The sequence below is a fragment of the Juglans regia genome, chromosome 4 (assembly GCF_001411555.2).
Source record: "Juglans regia cultivar Chandler chromosome 4, Walnut 2.0, whole genome shotgun sequence".
NCBI classification, from domain to species: domain Eukaryota; kingdom Viridiplantae; phylum Streptophyta; class Magnoliopsida; order Fagales; family Juglandaceae; genus Juglans; species Juglans regia.
The window spans coordinates 1,251,004-1,272,507 of record NC_049904.1 but is presented as its reverse complement, the minus strand read 5'-3'; the positions used below and the strand labels follow the sequence as shown (position 1 = coordinate 1,272,507).

The 21,504-nt window shown below is 37.3% G+C and overlaps 2 protein-coding genes across 3 annotated transcripts; both read right to left on the bottom strand.

The window, feature by feature from the left end:
• Positions 1 to 10,753: 10,753 nt before the first annotated feature.
• Positions 10,754 to 11,804, bottom strand: LOC108995191 (PRA1 family protein B4-like). The gene has a single exon (XM_018970702.2). The coding sequence runs from the start codon at positions 11,733 to 11,735 to the stop codon at positions 11,067 to 11,069; it is 669 nt and encodes a 222-aa protein (XP_018826247.1). The 5' UTR covers positions 11,736 to 11,804; the 3' UTR covers positions 10,754 to 11,066.
• Positions 11,805 to 13,243: 1,439 nt separating this feature from the next.
• Positions 13,244 to 20,838, bottom strand: LOC108995102 (kelch-like protein 4). 2 transcript variants are annotated; one of them, XM_035689549.1, is made up of 12 exons: positions 20,669 to 20,838; positions 19,469 to 19,488; positions 18,240 to 18,415; positions 17,774 to 17,955; positions 17,081 to 17,668; positions 16,896 to 16,973; positions 15,305 to 15,704; positions 15,024 to 15,223; positions 14,757 to 14,833; positions 14,309 to 14,410; positions 13,716 to 13,902; positions 13,244 to 13,609 (listed from the first exon to the last, which is right to left on the bottom strand). In XM_035689549.1, the coding sequence occupies exons 3-12, from the start codon at positions 18,412 to 18,414 to the stop codon at positions 13,487 to 13,489; spliced, it is 2,112 nt and encodes a 703-aa protein (XP_035545442.1). In that variant the 5' UTR covers position 18,415; positions 19,469 to 19,488; positions 20,669 to 20,838; the 3' UTR covers positions 13,244 to 13,486. The 2 variants fall into 2 exon arrangements, with proteins under 2 accessions (XP_035545442.1, XP_018826149.1); XM_018970604.2 differs by lacking the exon at positions 19,469 to 19,488.
• Positions 20,839 to 21,504: the final 666 nt, after the last annotated feature.

Below are 21,504 nucleotides of genomic sequence, written 5' to 3'. Positions count from 1 at the left end.
GAAGGTCTCTAAATCTACTAGTCACATCTGTAAGGGTAGTAGATTGCCCTCTTGCTCTCCTCTTCCACGTATTACTATTCAAATTCTTAACAGGAGTAGAATTAGGCAATTCATTATGCATGATATAAGTGTGAACAAATGCAGTCTTCTTTGAATTTAGGAGCTCATTTATTGGGATATTATCAGTTTCCACAAAATTATCATCCACATTAAAGGAAATACTAGAGGATTGAGGACTTACCAAGTTGGTATAAGGAGCAAAATCAATAGGGATCTCTTTCATTTCCATAGCAAGTCTTCCCTGATTTTGAGAACTATTGATAGTGAAAATACCTCTTGGGGTCCTCATTAATGGTAAGATTGCAGTTAACTGAGTCCACCTCCCTTTCCTTATTAGTCTTTCCTTTATGATGAGGTTGATTAGTGTCATCACCCTTGATACTTGCTGCTTGCCCCATAATAGGTGTCTTTTTTTCCACTGGTGATGAAGACTTTCCAAAATTGGGATTGCTGCCACCCTCCTCCTTGGAATCCCTTCGACTCTAAATTTTACTCTTGTTCTTAAAAAGCTTCCCCAGCCATACCCTTCATTGTCAACCTCCACATCAAGAACCTTTCCCAGTGTAAAACCAATTTTGACACCCATCTCCTTATTCATATCTGCAAAAGGGAGATTGTGAATTTGAATCTAGAATGACTCTACCTTGAACTGCACCTCAGTAGGAGATAAAACTCCTTCAAACTTGTTCATGCAAATCAGGTAACGATCAAAAGACCATGGACTCCCCTGCATAACCTTTTTCTTGTCTGAGTATAGTTGGAACTCCAAAAGAAATCTGTTCAGACCAAATTTCCCAACCCTTAGTGTTCCAAACTTTGGCCATAGTCAACTTAAAGGCTTCTGTATTTGTTGCTCTATCATTAAAAATCATAGCAAGAAGGCAATATTTGTCTATGATATTTGTGGACAACACTACATCCTCCGAAAGTGCAATCTTCTCTTGCTCTTCATCCGTCAACTTCAAAGATTTCCAACGTCGAGTAATGTCTTCTGTCATTTCACCAAAATAGTTATATGGTTAACTTATTTCCTCATCACACAAAATAAACCTCACGATTAACATTTAATTTATACCTTATATAATGAAAATTCATGAAGGTAGTATTGATCAAGGTGCTAATTTATAGAATAATTTGGTTTGCCTAATTGGGGTGGGATGGTGATAGAGGTCCCTCCTTACGGTCTACCCGTTGATCAATATAATGGGGTGGATGGAGATCTTGATCTCTCCCCCAATTAAAAAGATCAATGGGACATGAGTACTATTATCAATTGTCAAGCATAAATTTCGTCATTGAAGTTAGATGAGAACTTTAATTAGGAGGAGTTGATCATGGTCCATAAATAGGTTAACCTTATTTTATCTTTGAATTAGGAAAATAATATTTTTCAGTCTTAGGATGTGCACTCCCTTTAATTTGTTTGAGAAGTGCGCACTCCTTTTGAAAAAAAAAAATATCTGAAATCCACATGAAAAAAAATTATTTTTTTTATTAGTAGAAGGTACTTTTTTTAAAGGGAGTGTGTGCGATCGAGGCTTACATGCACACTCTACAACTATAACTAGCATTACTCTTGATTCATAAGATAAACTTAATTTCAAAGGGTACTTAAAGCAACAAACTAGGGGGCCGGTTGTACCTTTTGTAAGTTTTAGTACTTTTATTTGAGTTTGCACTGCGTGGGATGATGTTTATAGCTAGAATTTTTAAGATTATCTCGTGATGATCATGACCAAGACTAAGCCAAAATTCAACCCGCGTGCATGCCAACTTATAATATAATGGACTTAGTGATTATCTAGCATCATCATGTAAGATAAATAAAGATCAGAAACCAAACCCGATCCGCACATTCCTCTTATATATGTTGTCATGATCACACAACTATATATATATATATATATATATACATACATATATATATATTTATGTATATACGGTCCTTTCAAATAAAATATTATTGAGTACTTACGTAGGCCATGCCTGATTGGAGTTGCATGTTTCCAAATTATATCTAGACCATAAATTAGAGTCTTTCGATTTTGATCGCCTTTTTCTTACATTTATATATATAAAAAATATGCTTTGGCAGAATTAAGACAATATTCCGATGAAGACTGCATGCAGTGTGGTGTGTTCATCATGTATAGCCACGGCCAACCTTATCTCAAACATGTATACCCTAACTAAAGTAATTACGCAATATCAAACATAAATGATCAAAACGGTTCCTAGTTTTGAGGGACCGACCGACTCGACCCTTAAAACAAACTTAACGTACCGACATATTACATATAAATAATGCATTACAGCTGCTGGGACCAACAGATAATCAACGGTATGACAGTTCCCAACAAACTTAATGATCATCATCCAGCTTGCCCATGGTCATGACATTGCAACCTTCGGAACAATTGACTTGTCACAATTAGCATGCATGCAAGGGAGGTCTGATTTTTTTGGGATATTGGTATTGGAAGACGTGCATGATCTCTTTCCTGTGATTCTTTGCTAGCTTCTTGTTGGCTTCTATATATTAGCATTGTATTTTTTGGCCAAGTGAAATTGGTCCCGATGCACAGCCGTCGTTGTTGACTTACGATTCTTATGAGTATACATGAAATACATTAAAAAATTATATTTTAATAATATATTTTATTTAACTTTCATCTTTATCTCATATCAACTCACTATCCAAACATCTTGTGAAGGTTTGTAAAACCACCGTAAATTTCAGGTGGATCACTTCATTTATTTATAGCAATAGATTTACATTTACACGTGATGAGTTTAAGTTAACAAATACAAAAGGATCCGGTTCATAAATGATCTTGTTCTTGATCTTGAACTTGATCTGGTTCTTGAGTTTGATGAGTAACCGTAATACCCCCCCGCAAGCCTAGCGTTTGAGAGTCTCGGACGCGAAGCTTGGAACGAAAGAATATAAATGCAGAACGACTAAGGCTTTTGGTAAAAAATGTCAGCAAGCTGGAGATTGGTAGGTACATATTGAAGTTGAAGTTGTCCGGAGGCCACCAATTCACGCACAAAATGATAATCGAGCTCAATATGTTTCGAGCGACTGTGAGAGACTGGATTTGCTGCAAGAAAAATGGAGCTTTGATTATCACAAAATATAAGTGGAGAGGAGGAAGATATCACCTTGAGATCATGAAGAAGATGGCCAAGCCACTTGACTTCAGCAGCGGTGCTGGCGAGTGCTCGATATTCTGATTCGCAACTTGAACGGGACACTGTCGGTTGTTTCTTGGAACGCCAAGAGACAAGGTTATCACCAAGGTAAATAGCATAGCCAGAGATAGATCGTCGTGTGTCAGGACAACCGGCCCAGTCAGCATCCGAGTAAGCGCGGATATCACGAGAAGAAGAGGGGGTGAATGAAAGACCATACCGCAGGGTTCCTTTAATGTAGCGTAGAATCCTTTTAACAGCCTGAAAGTGGCAAAGGGAAGGCTTGTGCATGTATTGACTTACGGCAGAGACAGCATGAGTAAGATCAGGCCGAGTGATAGTGAGATATTGAAGAGCACCAACAAGTGACCGGTAGAGTGAAGGATCATCAAAATCAGGACCATCAATGGATAGGTGATGTGCAACTACCATGGGAGTGCTAACGGGCTTACTATCAACAAGTTTGGCACGTTGCAATATTTCATGTGCATATTTGGCCTGGCTGAGAAAGAGACCAGAGGAAGACCGATATGCTTCGAGACCCAGAAAATAATTTAATGAGCCCATGTCCTTGGTGGCAAATTCTTTGGAGAGTTTGCTAATAAAAGTATTAAGAAGAAGTGAATTGTTACTGGTCACGACAATATCATCAACATATAATAAAAGATAGATTAAATCAGTACCCTTAGAAAGAACAAACAAAGAAGAGTCAGCCCTACTGCAAATAAAACCAATAGCAAGAAGAAAAGTACTAAACCGATGAAACCATGCTCGAGGAGCTTGTTTGAGCCCATATAAAGCTCGACGCAACCTGCAGACATGAGAGGGATATTTTGGATCAATGTATCCTGGAGGTTGCTCCATATAAACTTCTTCCTGAAGAATGCCATTTAGAAAAGTATTTTTCACATCAAGTTGGCGAAGTGGCCAGTGGTTAGACACTGCCAAGGAAAGAACAACACGAACAGTGGAGGCTTTGACAACTGGACTGAAAGTGTCATTGAAATCAAGACCTGGTTGCTGGGTGTAGCCTTTAGCAACAAGACGAGCTTTGAGACGATCAACGGAGCCATTTGCAAGGTACTTGGTGCGAAAAACCCATTTGGAGCCAACGATATTTGTACGTGGCGGTCGAGGTACTAAGTCCCAAGTGTGATTTTGATGCAAAGCTTGAAGCTCCTCATCCATGGCAGCAATCCATCCAGGGTGTTTGGCAGCAGTCTTGAAGCCTTTGGGTTCGCGCATGGTGAGTAAGGATTTGATGAGATTGGAATTTGGAACCAGGCATGTATGAAGGGCCCGAGTAGAAGGTTTGAAAATCCCAGATTTGGCTCGTGTTTGCATTGGGTGGGTGCCAAGGATTGGTGCTGGTCCTGGATTTATAGCTGGGCTCGGAGCGGAAGCTAAGGCTGGAGTAGGCAAGGAGGGAGCCAAGGGAGATCCCGGCTCATCCATAGCAGGTACATGCACAACTGAAGTTGGAACAGAACTACAAGGGGAGTTAGTTAAACAAGAGCTACACAAATCCGGAATGGTAATGGGCTGTGAGGGAGAAGAGGTAATTATTTTTGGAGAGTGGGTTGCGGTCGGCTCTAGAAAGGTAGAAATGGAGGTAGTGTTTAAAGGCCCAGATTGAGTGTTATTTTTATAAGGGTAGCCATGGTCGTCAAAAACAGCGTGTCTAGAAATAAAAACTTGATTAGTGAGACGATCAAGACAGCGAAAACCATGATGGGACATACTATAGCCAAGAAAAACACAAGGACGACTACGGGGGGCTAATTTGTGTGGAGCATAATCACGTAAGTAGGGGAAAACAAGACAACCAAAAGGATGAAAATTAGAGTAAGAAGGAGGCTTACCAAAAAGAACCTCAAAGGGAGAGCGATTATTAAGAAGAGGTGTTGGCAAGCGGTTAATAATGAAAGTTGCAGTGCTAAACGCGTCAACCCAAAATTTAAGAGGGACATGAGAGTGAAAAAGCATAGCAAGACCTGTTTCAGTTATATGTCTGTGTTTGCGCTCAGCGCGACCATTTTGAGATGGAGTGTAAGGACAAGACATTTGATGACGAATACCCGAGGAAATTAAGTGACGTTGAAATTGATGATTAGTAAATTCAGTTCCCCCATCACTTTGAAAAATTTTGATTTTAGTAGAAAATTGATTTTCAACAAATGTATGAAATTGGAGAAAGATACGTAAAAAATCCGATTTATATTTTAGAGGATAGAACCAAGTGAACCGGGAGTAATCGTCAATAAAGATAACATAATATCGAAATCCAAGATTTGAAAGAACAGGTGACGGTCCCCACAAATCGCAATGAATAAGATCCAAAACATGAGAAGAACGGTTTTTATTCAGAGAAAAAGGAAGTCTTTTACTTTTAGCAAGTTGACAACTAGAGCACACATTAGGATTTGGGAGTAAAGAGGTAACACATAGATGATGATTTTTATTCAAAAGAGAAATAATGCTATAAGAAACATGGCCCAAACGAGCATGCCAATCATCAAAAGATGCGCGCGGACAATTATTAGGAAGAACAGAAATGAAAGATTTATGACCACGTTCAAGAACATAAAGTCCATTTTCACGTCGACCGGTTGCTACCACTCTTTTTGTGTCGCGAGTCTGCACAGTGAATCGATCATTAGTAAAGGTAATAGAGAATGGAAAATCAGAGGTTAGTTTACTAATGGAGATAAGATTTTTAGTGAGGCCGGGCACAACTAAGACATCTTTTAAAAGAAGAGAAGGAGTTGGAGAGAAATTACCGGTGTGAGAAATGGGAAGAGATGCACCATTACCAAATACAACACAATCCTTACCAAGATAAGTGTTTGCCGTGTCTAATTGAGCGGCATCATGGGTCATATGAGCAGTGGCCCCAGTGTCCGTGTACCAGTCGGAGTCTTGGACGGAGTCTTGACCATCATTAAGAGAGCAAGAAGTGAAAGCTTCAACTAAATTTGCACTAGGGGGCCGAATGTAACGATCACGGCAAACAGAGGCATAATGGCCTTCACGACGGCATATTTGACAGCGAATGGGACGAGTTCTTTGAGTGTTTCGTCCACCACGTGCACGTCCTCCACGAGAGGAACGGCCCTCTCCACGACCACCCGCATGTGATGCGGGTTTGGAAATTCTAGAAGTGGTAAAAGCAGCAGCAGTGGAGCCCAGAGGGGAGGTTGAGTCCAAAGATCGAATAAAGATCTCATGGCTTTCGGCTTTGGGTACAACATCATCAAATAGAGGAAGAGGAGACAGAGATAATTGAGTGGTGGAGAAAACTGAAAAGGTTGATCCAAGACCACGTAAATACCAGTGAAGTTTATCAAGATCATCAACTGGACGTCCCATTGCAGCAAGTTGATCACAAACGGCTTTGAAATCACGGGAGAACTCAGGGACTGTTTTGTCATTCTTTTTCATAGTCTGAAGGTCATCCTTCAACCGAAGCTCACGGGACTTTGATCTGTGGCTAAACGTGTTTTCCAGGCAAGACCAGACGGCCCGAGATGAGGATAAGCCAACGACAGCAGACATGGCTTCTTCTGTAAGGGTGGAAAGTAACAGGCTTAGAACAAGTTGATCAATCTGTTTCCATTCAGTCAACTTCGGGTTTGCAGAAACAGAGTCGCCGTGAACAATGGTAGCAGCGGGCTCTGCGCAGGAACCATCAAGATATCCAAGAAGGTTCTGACTTTGCAGCAACGGTAGCACCTGACTGCGCCAGAGGAGATAATTTGAGGAAGACAACTTGATGGTGAGGAGATGAACCATGGTGGTGAAGGGGAGAGAGGGGTTGACAGAGGCCATTGGATCGCGGTTTGGATGTTAATCCGAGAACTGGCTCAAGATACCATGTGAAGGTTTGTAAAACATCTCCTAAGTCATCGTTGAGGCTGATCTTTCGAATTGCTAGAAGATGAAGCTGCCCAATCATCTCATAGATACGCAATCATTTCCAAGGAAGCTGGATGCAGAAGGCAACAACAACCAGCTGTGCGTTAGCTCATGCTTGAAGGCCCGGAGAACTTGATATATTGTCTGCTTGGGTGACAATTACGCCATCCCATTGGGGTCCTGAAACAAGTTGAGTGGTAAAATCAAGAAGTTGAAAAAACAAAAAGGTGTAATTTTTATTTTTTAAAAAAAGTGGTAGACTATCCAAATGCTGTGCGACTGTTTCATTTCATGTTCAAAATGGCCTGGACCAATCTGAATCAGGGGTTTCTTTTGTTGTAAACTGCACAAACTCTAATGGACACACAAACTGACACTTGTTGTATTCCATGAACAAGGGAGGGCTCAAAAGAAAAAAAAAAAAAACCCGAGGAAAAACTGAATTAAAGTTTGTATCCGTATTGTTCTCGATCCCTATATATATCTAGTCTCCATGACTTGAAGCAAGTCCAGTGAAGAAAGTATATTGAGAAGAAAGCTAAACAAGCTAGTAAGAAGAAATAACTGAGAGAAATTGAAGAGAGAGGTGGCTCCGATAAAGCATGTTGTGAGAACTGAGAGAAGAGAAGAGAAGGAATATAATTGTTTGGGAGAGAGATGAGGTTTGAGGTCAACATCGTCTTCTTAGTTCATCCCCAACTGCTACTTCTCGTTTAGTACGTTTTTCTGCAATGGTTTGGGTTGAAATTGACCAGGTCCAAGTTCTGGATATTTTGATAAGCCTAAAACGACCGGAAAGGAAAAACAAAAAACAAAAAGAAAGAAAGGTCGCCTAGTAGCCGTGTTATTTAGCAACGAAAAATGAATACGAGTGCGTAAGTGTTATATAATTTTTTAAAAAAAAAAAATAAATAAATATAAGATTTATATATAAAAAATTAAATTTCTAATAATATACTTCATTCTTTTTTAAAATTATTACATGACGTTTACATACTTTACGACTATATATAACATTACTATTTTGTAACCTAATGAACGTAACAGCCCAGAGTGAGTCTGGTCTCTTTCTGATTTTGATTCTGAGAAAGGCTCAAGCGAGAGAGGTTGATATGCTGAACATTGGCATGCTTCATTTTACAACGTTGATGGACCTAAATTGCATTAATGGCTTTTCTGCTCTTAGAGCATTGCCAAATGCTAGTGAAAAAAATGACCTGCATTCTCTCATTCTCCCAAAGCTAGCCAATATGGTTTGTTGGTGCAAACCATGTACCAGTTTTTTATTCCTGTTGAATTATCATATGCATTGTGTATATTTTAACGTCTGCATAATTATATTCTCACCCTGCATTGTCGTGTGTGTAAGAGACCAGATAAATGCAATTTGTTCAATTTGTTTCCATTCTACGCATATGCAAATTGTCTTCTTCTATGAATAAATTGTTAAATTACTGAACAGCTTCTTTCAGCAGGCACATGGTTTGCAACTTTTGTGATATCTACTATTCTGCAGCACAAAGGATTTCACTGAATTCAACCTCAACCATTCTTTTGGCCCTCATCTACTATTGAGTGTTGTGAGAGAATTTTTCTTATCTTCATATATTGCCACTAGAGATGGCATTGTTCTGGTCTGTCATTGATTCTTGTTAGCATTTACCTAAGAATTTTGGTCCCAGGATTTCGCAAGTGTTTTTTATATGATGTTTTTTAAATGAAAGTGTGGGAGAAGTGCAAGAAACAAACTTATGATCTCTACATTTTCTGGAGTCTTCAATTGGATTCTAAAGCACATATTAGTCATTGTGCAGGTGCCAAAAGCAAATTATTTGAGAACGAATAATGTTACATACAGTTATAGAGTGAGCAACCGCCTTGCAATCATTTAAAAAAAAAATAAGATTTATTATTAAAAAATTATTTTTTTCTTTTATGTAAATCTCATATTTACTCACTTTTTTTTAAAGAGATTGCACGGCATTTGCAGACACGACAATAAATATCATTTCTCTTTGACGAAATTTTAGTTTTGCATTTGTCTCTTTCCATACTAATGCTCTTAGACGCTATGTGACCAAAAAAAGCCAAAAATCATGTTACAAAAACGCACAGCTTGATTATATTTTTTGGGGTCTTGCACGCTGGTCTTGATGTGAGGGATGATTTGAGAATAACTATGAATCTTAGCCTCTCTAAAGTTGAAAGAAATTAATATCTAGCAGAGAACCAGAATCACTCTAAATAACATATTTCCCAACTAAAAGAATATTAGCTACCACAATCAACGTGACAGCAACAACATCCGGTCTAGAACTGTTCAATTTGGCTGTAGAGACCTGTTATATGCCCGAGATATGGACCTTGTCACAGGTCTGTGAGTTCGATTAATGGATATGTCTCTCCCCTGTTCCCCCAATCCCTATCTTGGAACAGAGGAAAAACTAGGTAAAAAAAGTTTAAGCCTCTCCCAGGCAAATTTTACCAAAACAGCTTCCAAGATAAATTTGCCTTGCATAGGTTTACAGACCCAGACCGATGGACACTCCAAAACTGACTCAAACAAGGACCAAAACGGAAACTGAAAAATAACAATCTAGACACCAACAAACTCAACTTTAAACAAGCTCAAACTCTCAGTACCACATGCAACCGACATTGAACTCAAATAGGAAACAAAAACTTCAACTAGATAAAACCACGTGAAAGAACACCCAAAGCAAACCACGCATGCAACACCATCGCACTCGAATTGCATTGAGGACAATGATATTAGGTTAGATATCAAGAGAGGTCATATTTAGCTCATTAGAAAGGTGAATTTAGAAATTAGATGGTAGAGAAAAAGCCCAAAAATTTTGGTTATGAAGAGACTCAAACTTGGAACATGAGCTTAAGCCTCGTTTGGTTAAACAACACAAACTATCTAATTTCATCTCATTCTATTTAATCATTACAACTTTCCCAAACTTTCACACAAAATACAATAAACAATTCAACTTTTAACTTTCATCTAATCTCATCTCATTTGTGTAACCAAACGAGGCAAGTTAGAAGAATTCAAACTACTCTTACTTCTTTTCAAGTCTATCTCCAACTCTAAATCTGAACTCCAAAATTTTTTGACTCCAACTATAGCATCGTCGGGGCAGAAATCAGAGTTAAATTTTTTTGGGGATTTGGTCCAATGCACATGAATCAGCAGTATGCGATCAGTGATGAAATATCAATAATAGAAAAATTGTCTTATCACTAGCAAATTTTGACAAGAGTACATGGGGGTAGAAGAAACCGTCATGGAATGGTAAAGTCGGTGCAACAATCAATCAATCTAGGCCATCACTGAACATCAATTTCTAGACAAACCCATTATGATTGAGTTATTAACACATAATTTTGAAACCAAAATTAACACAATATTTGGCCAGAAATCTGCATTCAGGCAGCCATAAACAAAACGTAAATGGAAGTCTAGCCCAAGCACAGCCCCAAATTCTTCACAGATCTAAAACTTTTATACTTAACGAACACCTGTAAATGCCAGCATACAATTTCAGACTTGTAATATAGGAAAAAAGAACCATCCACGAACAAACTTCCATAGATTCCAATTTAGAAATGCATACCCAAAGATCTGGGCCGTAAAAATACGTAAACCCAGAGAACTGAATGAATAAATTGGTATCACATTATATCAATTAAAGAAATATAGAGAACATAGATCCGCCCCTAAAAGTGTCACATGCTATCTAAAATCGAACAAAAGTTCACTGATACAGATACAGATACAGATACAGATACAGAGTATATTGGAAATTAATGAAAATTAAAAAAAAATTGAAACATATTTATTTGTGTACCAAAGTGAAACTTTTAATTGATCCGGATCCATCGAATCAGACGCGTGCAGCGGCAACGACGGGTGCAGCGGCGACGGCAGCGTTGGAGGCGGCACCACCGAGGAAAGAGAGGAATCCGGTTGCGGGATTCTCCTGCTCGTCAAGGAAGAGGTCCTCGGGAACCCTAAAAGCGCCGTGGGCGCAGACAACGGCAACGCCAACGAGGAGTGCGGAAATAAGTAGCGATCCGACGGTAGTGAGGAAGACGACGAAGAGGCTAGATACGGTTAAAATACCGAGGGTTTCCTTGTCGGAAAACGCGCGGCCGAAGAGAACGAGTGGCTGATCGGAGGGGCGGAAGAGGTAGAGGAACAGCCAGGCAGAGAGGAGGCCGAGGAGGACGAGAAGAGAGAAGGGATGGGAGACGAGCGAGAAGGCGAGGATGACGGCAATGACGGAGAGGTAGTTGACGCGAAAGTAGGAGTAGTTCTTGCGGACGCGAAGGGTGGCATCGGAGAAAGACTCGGGCTTGGAGAAGGCGGAACGGTCGGCGAGTTCGGACCAGGGCCGGCGCTGGGAGATCCCGTGGCGGACGGAGTCGGAGATGTGGGTGATGAAGGAACGGAAGGCAGGGGTGGCGATTGGGGGTTGGGACTGGGATTGGGATTGGGATTGAGATTCGGGGACGGAGATGGGGAGCACGGGAGGAGATGTAGTGGACGACATGGGCGCAGGGAATGAAGATCCGGAAATTTTGGTATCGTAAAGAAATTGAACGTTTTATGTTATGTTTATAGAAGCCGAAGGCTTCTTTTACAATATCCTATTCCTATACTCTGAGAAGGCATAAATAAATTTTATAAATTTAAATATTTTTATATCATTCGTCCCTTAAATTTATTTTTATTATAAAATAGATTAAAAAATCACATAAAATTACTTTAAATTATAAAATTATTTTTATATAATTTACTGTAACAATCTTCTTTCATAAAATATTTTACGAAATTATTTTTTAAAGAGTAATATTAGTTAATTTTCATAAAATCTTTAAGAAGTTTATTCCTTAGTCGCTACGTTTACAAACTGAAGTAAAAAAAATAAAAAATAAAAATTCTGGATCTTTCGAGGAAAACTATGCTTTCGGAGTCAAAGACAACACAAGTACGCGGCGTACTTAACATTGCGCAACAAGTCAGCCAAGAAACAAAAAAAGAAAACGAGTGATATTCTATGTGCGTTGTACAGTCACTTTTTCATATTTTTTTTCTATTTTATTAATTTAATTGATTATATATTTTTTTTAATATAAAATAATTATTTAGACCAATCAAATCGTAAGAAAATATGTAAAAGTAAATATATATAAAGTCTTTTAAAATTCAATGTCAAAAAGCCGCGACTTGTTTTCTCTCAAAGAGACAGACCAATTGAAACCGTAGAATTATTTATTGTTTATTACATTTTAAAGTTGGGAGTTGGAAGTTTTATAACAATATTACTACAAGGAAGAAGAAGGGAAAATCCAATGAGGAGGACAGCGTAATTAGTAAGTAGGGCCATCACATCACACGTTTGTCTGCGTCAAACATGATAATGAAGCCCAAACGAACATGAAGACAGAAGAAATAGGCAATTTGAAAATGAATCATTTCCTTTGGTAGACATTAGAACAAGGAAGAGAGTCTAGAATCCCGCATTGACTTGTCTACGAAGAAACAAAAAAGAAACGCGTAAGAAACAAGCCAAGAAGATGCATACAAAGGTTGTCTTCTGTAGATGGTCGACCCCTTCCACCCAGAAAAGAAAAACAGCACTGCTAGAAGGGGCGGCATATTAGCATAAGCTAGACTGCTATTGTGGACATAATTGGGGAAATGGGATTCAGTATGGATGGATTCTTTGGGGAAATTTAGTAAGAGTTTTGCAGGAGGTCTGGTGTAAAGCATTGCAGAAACTGAGCATCATCTTGGGTTTGACTTGCCTAAATAGAAAGAAAGAAAAAATGCAATGAGAAGAAAGAAAGAAGTGGACAGCAAATGACCCTTCTTCTGCATGACAACGAGGGAAGTTGGAGACAGCTTGGCTTGGTGTAATTGATTGAAATTGAGGAATTATCAAGACTTGGGGACATTCAACTTCCTCTCAAGAAATGTGGCAATTGCAGCACTTAGCTTCTGAATTTTGTTTGCACCATCAGGGTCAAGGCCACCAATAATAATGGACACCAACTCTTCAGAAGCTGCTTGGCTGCATAGTATCACATACTGCATATTAACAAGTACCAAATGCTCAAAAGTACCACAAATAACAAAAACCCAAAACTAAAATGAAGAGAAAAGGAAAACCAAAAAACAAAAATATCCTTCGAGCTCCATCAAGCGTGATGATACTCGGAGAACAAAAATTATAGTCTTTCTTAGCAAGCTAAATTGGTTGAGACGAAATCTTCTTCTTCTATATTTGAACAAGAGCAATTATGTGAAGCCTCCTTGACCTTCCACATCATGACTGCAAACAATGGCTGAAGTGAAGCACCTTTTCCCAAGGGCCTTTGTGTGGGTTTCTTGCCAACCCTGACCATCCTTGTAAGTTTCAACCTGTGCTTATATTGCAAATGAAAATTGGCTGTTAAAAATCGGATTAAAAAAAAAAAAAGTAAAAATTGTTCGTGAGAGAAATCATAGCAAAACGTAACTATCTCACCGTGTCAATAACAGTACCGCACATTTTAATTCCTCCAATTACATAGATAGAATCCTTGATAACACCAGCAGCAGAATATCCCCTAGGGTTTACCATTGGTTCACCACAAATCCATGATCCCTGACGTGGATCAAATATTTCAACACTTGGAACCATCGTATTTCCATCATATCCACCCAGAGCATATCTGTAAAATTCATAATAAAAACACATATGCAAAGAAATTGAGTAATGCTGCATGCCACAGTCCCATCCTACTTTCATCTCATTATGTAAAATATAGCACTTTTATCACCCTTGGATCATCCTTTATTTTTTTGAGGAACTCATATTACGAATTATCCTTTATTTATTTATTGTCAAAAGGGAGGGGTTGGATACTTTACTTCCCCTCCCTCTGATCGAATTGACATTTAAATTTCTTTGTATTTGTCTGTATAGCATTACAGAAAACTCGAGTTTGATACAATGATATGTATCAATATGCCCAAGACTCGAAGAAAATCTACTGCATCATCTGCATTTCCCGAGATAATCCATGTACAAGGTCATTGATAGAGTAAAAATAAGTAAATAACAAGAGAAGAACTTACAATTTCTCATTGAAAACAACCAGGGAATGGGAGCCCCTCTTTGTATTCATACTTGCAATTCTTGTCCAAGAATGTTCTCTAGGGTCAAATCTCTCAGCAGAACTGAAGCCAAAAAAGGTTTCAGAAATTCCATGTAACGATCATGTAACAATATAGAAGGGAAAGCTTCCAGATGCATTTATTCTTTTTTAAAAGGATTAGATTCTTCATTAAACCATCATGGGGCATATTCAGTTGTGTAAATAACCCCAAAAAAAAAAAAAAAAAAAATCCACCCTGTTTTGTTCAAACTGCTTGCTTCCATGGTTCATGTCAGCAAGTATTTTGCTGGCCTGAAAACATGTAGAAATGCTCTTATGAATGCATCTAACATTGTACACTTAGATGAAGATCTGGTTACATCTACATAGGTGCAGAAAGAAATGAAAGTAAAAAAGCGTTATCTTACTTCAAGTAATCATTCCCATCATATCCGCCCGTAGCATAAAGCACACCATTCAGTTCCGCTGCAGCAAGAGCAAACCGCTGGAAAAATAAAAGAAACACAACCAAGGACTAAGTTCTGATGAATTTATATGAACATGAAGCACTTGAAAAAAAAAAAAAAACAGAGATGTAACTCAAGGACAAGAAACACAAAATTATGAATGAGGCTCAACTTCAGCAACACAAGTAACTTGACTTGAAAACAAGCAAGCTAAGCAAGATATATTACCTTTTCTAGCATTGACCGTGTTGATATCCATCTTCCAATGTCTAAATCAAGCATTTCAACTTCTGAAAAGCTTTTCATGCCATTCCCCCCACCAATGGCAAATATTTTATTATCTATAGTAGCACCAGCTAGACTACCCTTTTCCTGATTTAGTGGAGGTTGCAAAGTCCACTCATCATTAGCTGGGTTGTACGACTCAACTTCACAGGAGGTGATAGAAATGTTAAAAAAACTTGAATATTAGTAGAAAACATTTTTATAAAGTCAGTAGCAGCGCATACCTGTGTCATACCATACATATCCGTTTCCCCCACCAAATACATAAAGTTCACCATTCAACTGGGCAGCTGAAGAGTATGATCTGACAGAGCTCATAGGCCTCAGAGATTTTATCATGTCCTGAGAAGGATGATATGAATTCAATGATGACAACCATGATTCACCATCATATCCTCCTATCAGATATATTGACTCATTAGGGTCCAAATGGAGCTCATCCAATGAGTCAATAACTGTCTCATTAACAAGTTCCTCAGAAGGATTTGACACAGATTGATCCATATGGAGCTCATCAATAGCCTCAATGATTGTATCATTACCAAGTGTGTCAGAAGGATTGGACACAGGTTCCAACATCACACGATGATCTTTCAAAAGCAGAATTTCCATTTCTGCCTCCATCTGAACAACCAGGGTAAATGATTTTCATTCCATGAAAACAAGCAAAACAGAAAAAGAAGTGTACACCCTATAAACAATTCATAGGTGCATTGGAAGTTGCAAGAACAAAGAGCCATAGCATAAGCTTGAAGCTGCTGGCATATGGATTGTAATTCTAATTTGAAATGAAATAGTGCGGGCATATGATCTGTAAGTAACCAGCATTTCTCATTTATTTAGTACCTAGATCCTGACATATGAAACTTGGTAGACCTGTATGTTAATAGGGCAAAATGTACACATCAACTGCTAAATTAAAGCTCTCAAGATGAACATAAATTTTCTTTTTCTAATTTCGTCACAAAGCTTCTTCAATGTTCATGGGCCTGGAAATTTCATTTAATTGCCTAATCAAGCAATCACTGCAAATTTCTTCCATTGGAAATTATATATATATATATATTAATTTAAAAAGCCATACAAAACCAACTTTAAATTCAATATCATAAATTTCGACAGAACATATGCATAATTGTCATTTCCCTTTGTCTAACAAATTTTGTTCCTTTCTTTGATCTTTTCATTTTTTTGAGTCAAAATTAGTAAGTACAACAAAAGCCAGATACAAGAAGAAAAATCAGGCCCACCATAACAGGAAAAACTACACAACAAATGAAAAAATTAGATCAAACTGAAAACCAGGAAAAAATTAAACTCAATCCCTTTTAAGGTGCATGTGCAGGGCAACATCAACAGATTTTTACAGTGAAATATCAACAAAAGCTTCAAATGAATTTAAAAATCCCATGGAAAGTAAACTCTAGTATTAATATGTACACAACTTCATGAAGAAACTCATCCTTCTAAACAGGGCTATTCTGAAGAAGCAATCATCAAAATCACAAATATTCCAAATCTGAAATGGCAACATTATGTGAAAAGTTAAAACTGCACTTCTGCCATCGATCTGACTAATAACTGCAGTTTTCAAAAGGCCATATATATACTTCTTTAAGTGTCAATCAGAATTGGATCGAGCCGCTAAATTCCCATGGGCTGATCAAACAAACCCTCAGTGTCTATTGAAATTGCTTTATACTTTTTTTTTACAAGTACTTTCTATTTTGCTTATTTAACTACCCAAGATATAAGGGTCTAGAAACAGTTATAGAGAATGGGAAACTTTCACATTAAAAACATAGCAAGGAGTACCAGCTTCTGCTCCAAAATGCCAATCTTCTGAGTTTGTTCTGTGTTAAAAGCCTTTAGCTCTTGCACCTCTTGAATCAACTACATATACGCATAAGAAAATATGAGAAATTTTGTACAAAACCAGACCAAACAGAGTTTCCATGATTAGAATTTATAGAATGTGGAAAACTGGCTTCCTCAAGTACCTGAGTTATGATGGACTGACACTCAGATGATGACTGAGGATTATCTTCATTCTTGTCCTCCGCACCTGTTTGCTCCCTTTGAAAATATTTGTGTTCCAATTGAATACCATTCATAACAGCAGTATCTTCTACATTACGCAATGTAGGCAAGTCTTGATGCTCACGGCAACGAGCCAATTCTTTCAGTTTCATGACAATTACTTCTTTCTCATCTTGCTCAACTAACTTTACATCGGAGTGAGCTTCCGATATCTGGTTGTATCCATCAAATGCATAAGCAACATCCAATTTCTGACTTGAGTGATTAGAATGCTTGATTTCCAAAGTAAGTGGCTTAAACCCTTCACCTTTCTCTACGACGTCATTCAGGGGAAAAGCCTGAAAAATAGCTCTCCACTTTGCAGTATTCCGTGGTACAGAAGTACTTGGAGCAACTGCTAAAGGTGCAAATAAGGACATGAGTCTAGTTGCTTGAGCGTGGTCTAGCTCAAACCAGAAATGTGTCTCAGTGTAGTAGTTGTCAGAAATTATTGGTTTAAACTGATTTTCAGGCAGTGGCTGGCAATGCTTGCGGACAAGGATCTGAACCTAGTAGAATGAAGAAAAATATCAGAACCAGACCCCGATTGTTGATAAAACCCAGCACGTAACTCAAAACAATTATATTACATACAAGAAACTTTCATATGATACCTGTGCAGGATATAATGTTCTCTCTGAACCATCAGTGGTCCAGCCGTAAGGGTTAATATTCATTTGGCCAGGGCTGGCAGCCTCAAAGATTCCACTAAGTTTTCTGTTACTGTAGTTGAATAGGAAGAGTGGTAAGCCAGGATCAATATTCTTCACATATGAAAAGTGCTGAGCTGGTAGGCCTGTCAAAATTGAAGAACATATTTCCTTAGTTCTTGGAGCCAGAATTATGAATGAATTGACAAAGCAGCATTAAGCACACTGCTGAAAAATTATTACGACTAAAAGTTTGTAGTTTACAGAAAATATGTGCTTCACTTGTTCTTCTGATCACGATGCTTTGGTGCTTAGAGAAGCAATGGAGATAGTAGTTGCCATTGTAGCACAATTAATAAATGAACATAGAAAGAAGAAAGGCAAATGCAAATTGAAGTTGCTAGATAAGAAACAAAGGCAGATGACTGACCAAAGAGTTGTTTAAGGAGACATTCCTTAATGGTATTGTTGTTGCAACCAAATATGACCCCGCCCAGGTGATTCTTTCCCAAATTTCTTACAGATGAAGAGCTGCTCACCAGATCTGGAGATGAAGGTATACTTTTGCTAGCAAAAAATGTCTGTGTTTTCCTCCCTGCAGCCATTCTGTAATCCAAAGAGGCAACAAAATAAATAAATAAACAGATCATAAATGAAGATTAATGCCTGCCATAAGATCCGTATTTGTGACACACTACAAAGCTACCACCAATGAATAGAAAAGGGTATGAGGGAATTAAGCTACCACCAATGAATAGATTTTCGTGTCAACTTATCCAAATTAATTATCACTTTGAAGGGAACGAGCTTAGTTTAATTGAGTTCATGAAGAACAACCCAGAAACATATCGCATGCATCAAATGTAGCTCATAAATAATCAATCGGAGATGGTTCAGAACATGACACATAATATGAGCTTGAAGGTTCATCATTTCTCCGACAAGGCCACAACAAGCATTGAAAGAAAACTCAAATACTATGAATCACATCATTGCTTAGATATTAGCCACTGGAATATACAAAAGCACAATTCATGAAAATAAACAACCAAAACTCATCATGTAAAAAATTTTTTAACATATTAGATATAAGACACAAACATCACATTCATATGAAAGCAAATAAAGAACCAATAGATAAGAAATATTCTATTTATAAGCCGGTGTGGATTACACACTTAGTAAAGTACTTGCATGGTATAATTTGATTTGGAAAATAAATTTTAAAATTTGAATATTACAAATAAAATCTTACCATATAAGTGATGTGGATTGTGTGCTATACACACTAGCTTGAAAATAGAATAACTCATAATAACTCAAAATAGGCAAAATAGCATTTAGTACACAGTGGATCAACACCAGAAGTACCAAATGGCTAAAATAATATTACTCATTAATATCAGAGAATGGATGCATCAGAAACAAGGAAAACGCAAGAATATGATAAAAGAAAAGAATGTGACTAAGACAATCAACGAAACCCAGTGGACCAAGACACTAAAACCCATAACTCTGCTACTTGAAAAAAAATGTAAAGGAAATCTAGTTCATCTTCTTAATCAAACTAATCCATTTAAAGAATTCCTTGCCCTGTTTTACTTGTGCAAAAACATGAAGCGAACATAATGAGAGAGAGAGAGAGAGAGAGAAGCATACTCTGAGCGGGTGGATTTTGCCTTTTTGGGAACCATGAGATTCGACAGGAAGACACACAAAGCATGAAATGGGAAAAAACGAGAGCAGAAGTTATATGACAAACAAGGCAAAAGTGAGGGTGGAATAGCCGAGGTTGATGCATTTTTAAGGTATTTAATAGACAGTAATGAGATTAAAGGATTACTAACCAAAAGACCATAGGGTACAAAAGTTAAATCAAAATTATAGGCTTCCCTTCTATGACTAGTAACTAAACCACATTAATGGGATTCGAAATTAAACAATTATGAAAGAAAAAGTTGTAATTAAATTCAAGATTGAGCCTATTTACCTTATGATAATGAGATTACTGATCAAAAAGTTAGAAGGCACAAAAGTTGTAATTTAGTTCAAGATTTTCCTTATATGACAAGTCACTAAACCACATTAATGGGCAACCATAATGAGATTTTGAACAATAGCATGACAAATTTCGATATGTTTTCCATGTTCCCAATTAATTATGACTTTTAAGGGTTTGAGCTTAGTTTGAGTGCATGAAGCACAATCCTGAGACACATAGCATGCAGCTAATGTAGCTCATGAATATTAATTCAGAAATGCTTGGGAACATAGCATGTATTATGATCCTCAAGCTTCAGCATTTCTTATGCAATACAAGAAGGAGCATCATTTCATATACGATTCACAAAAAAAAAAAAAAAAAATACTATGATGCCTTTTGTTGCTGTAGAATATCAGCCACCGGAAAACTCAAAGCATGAGAAATTAGAAAGCATGAAAATCATTAACATATGGCATAGAATGCACACCCCCAGGCCCCATCACATTGGTAAGTAGCCACATAATTAACCAGTATATATGAAATGCGGAATAGGAATATAGCATTCAGTATCCAAAAGTACCAAATGGATAAGAAATTATAACTCATTAGAATCAGAAAACTGACATATTAAAAAATAAAAATAATAATAAAATGAAGGAAAGGAGAGTAAACAAGAATCACATAAACCCAGTGACGAGACTCTAGAAACCCACAAACTTGGACACTTAGAAAAAACAAAGAAACCAACAAACCAACGAAAAGAAACCAAAACAAGTTAATCCTCGTAATCAAACCAATCCATCCAGGAAACTCATTGCATTGTTTTTCTTACAAACCAAACAAAATTTGAGAGAGAAAAGGAGAGCGAGACGTACTCTGAGACTACGGAGAAAACACGCGAAACGCGAAATGGGAGGAGAACAAGTGCAAAAGTAACATAACAAGTACAGGGTGTTTCCAGAGTAAACGAAGTGTGGTGTGTGTACTGCCTTTTCTATTGGGTTTATAGAGAATGTTTCCTTGCTCAGGAGGTAAATTGATTGTGTTTTTTGGGGCATCACACAGAATGTCACACGGTATGTATGTATTCCTGCCTGAGAAAGAATGATTGTACGGATGAATTCCACTTAACTATATTTATAATTGTGAATTGTATAATTTTTATTTAATTATTTTAAAAAATTAAATAAAATATAAGAATTTCATAAAAAAAATTAAATTTTTTAATAATAAATTTTATCCTCTTTTAAAACAATCACATCATACTTCATAATTACACGTAGAATTACTCAAGCTGAGGTACCGAAACAATTCGTATTTGAATTAACACAAGTCTCATTGTCATTGACAAGGGTTAAAGATTCTTTACAATTTTTTCGTCAGTACGCTTGTTCGACAAGGGTATATACACTTATTTCTCTTGTGGCCTTGTCAATGGCCATAATTTTTTTTTATTTAAATACTTCCTTGACAAGGTTCTTTGAAAAGCATTCTTTTCTTCTCGGACATTGACAAGAGGGATAAATTTTGAGGGCGAGTTTAGATCTCAAACTCTTCTCAATTCATCTCAACTCATCATTACAATTTTTTCAAATCTCAATACAAAATATAATAAACAATTCAATTTTTTCAAATCTTAAAATAATAATAATATTAAAAAATAATATTCTAATAATATTTTATTATCTCAACTCACTTTAACATCCAAACT

Bases quoted from the DNA above. Each gene is read 5' to 3' on its own strand.
- LOC108995191 (XM_018970702.2), bottom strand. From the start codon at position 11,735: ATGTCGTCCACTACATCTCCTCCCGTGCTCCCCATCTCCGTCCCCGAA.
- LOC108995102 (XM_035689549.1), bottom strand. From the start codon at position 18,414: ATGGCTGCAGGGAGGAAAACACAGACATTTTTTGCTAGCAAAAGTATA. The intron at 17,956-18,239 runs GTCAGTCATCTG...CAATTTTGACAG, and splicing joins TCTCCTTAAACAACTCTTTG to GCCTACCAGCTCAGCACTTT. The intron at 17,669-17,773 runs GTATCATATGAA...TCATTCTACTAG, and splicing joins GAACATTATATCCTGCACAG to GTTCAGATCCTTGTCCGCAA.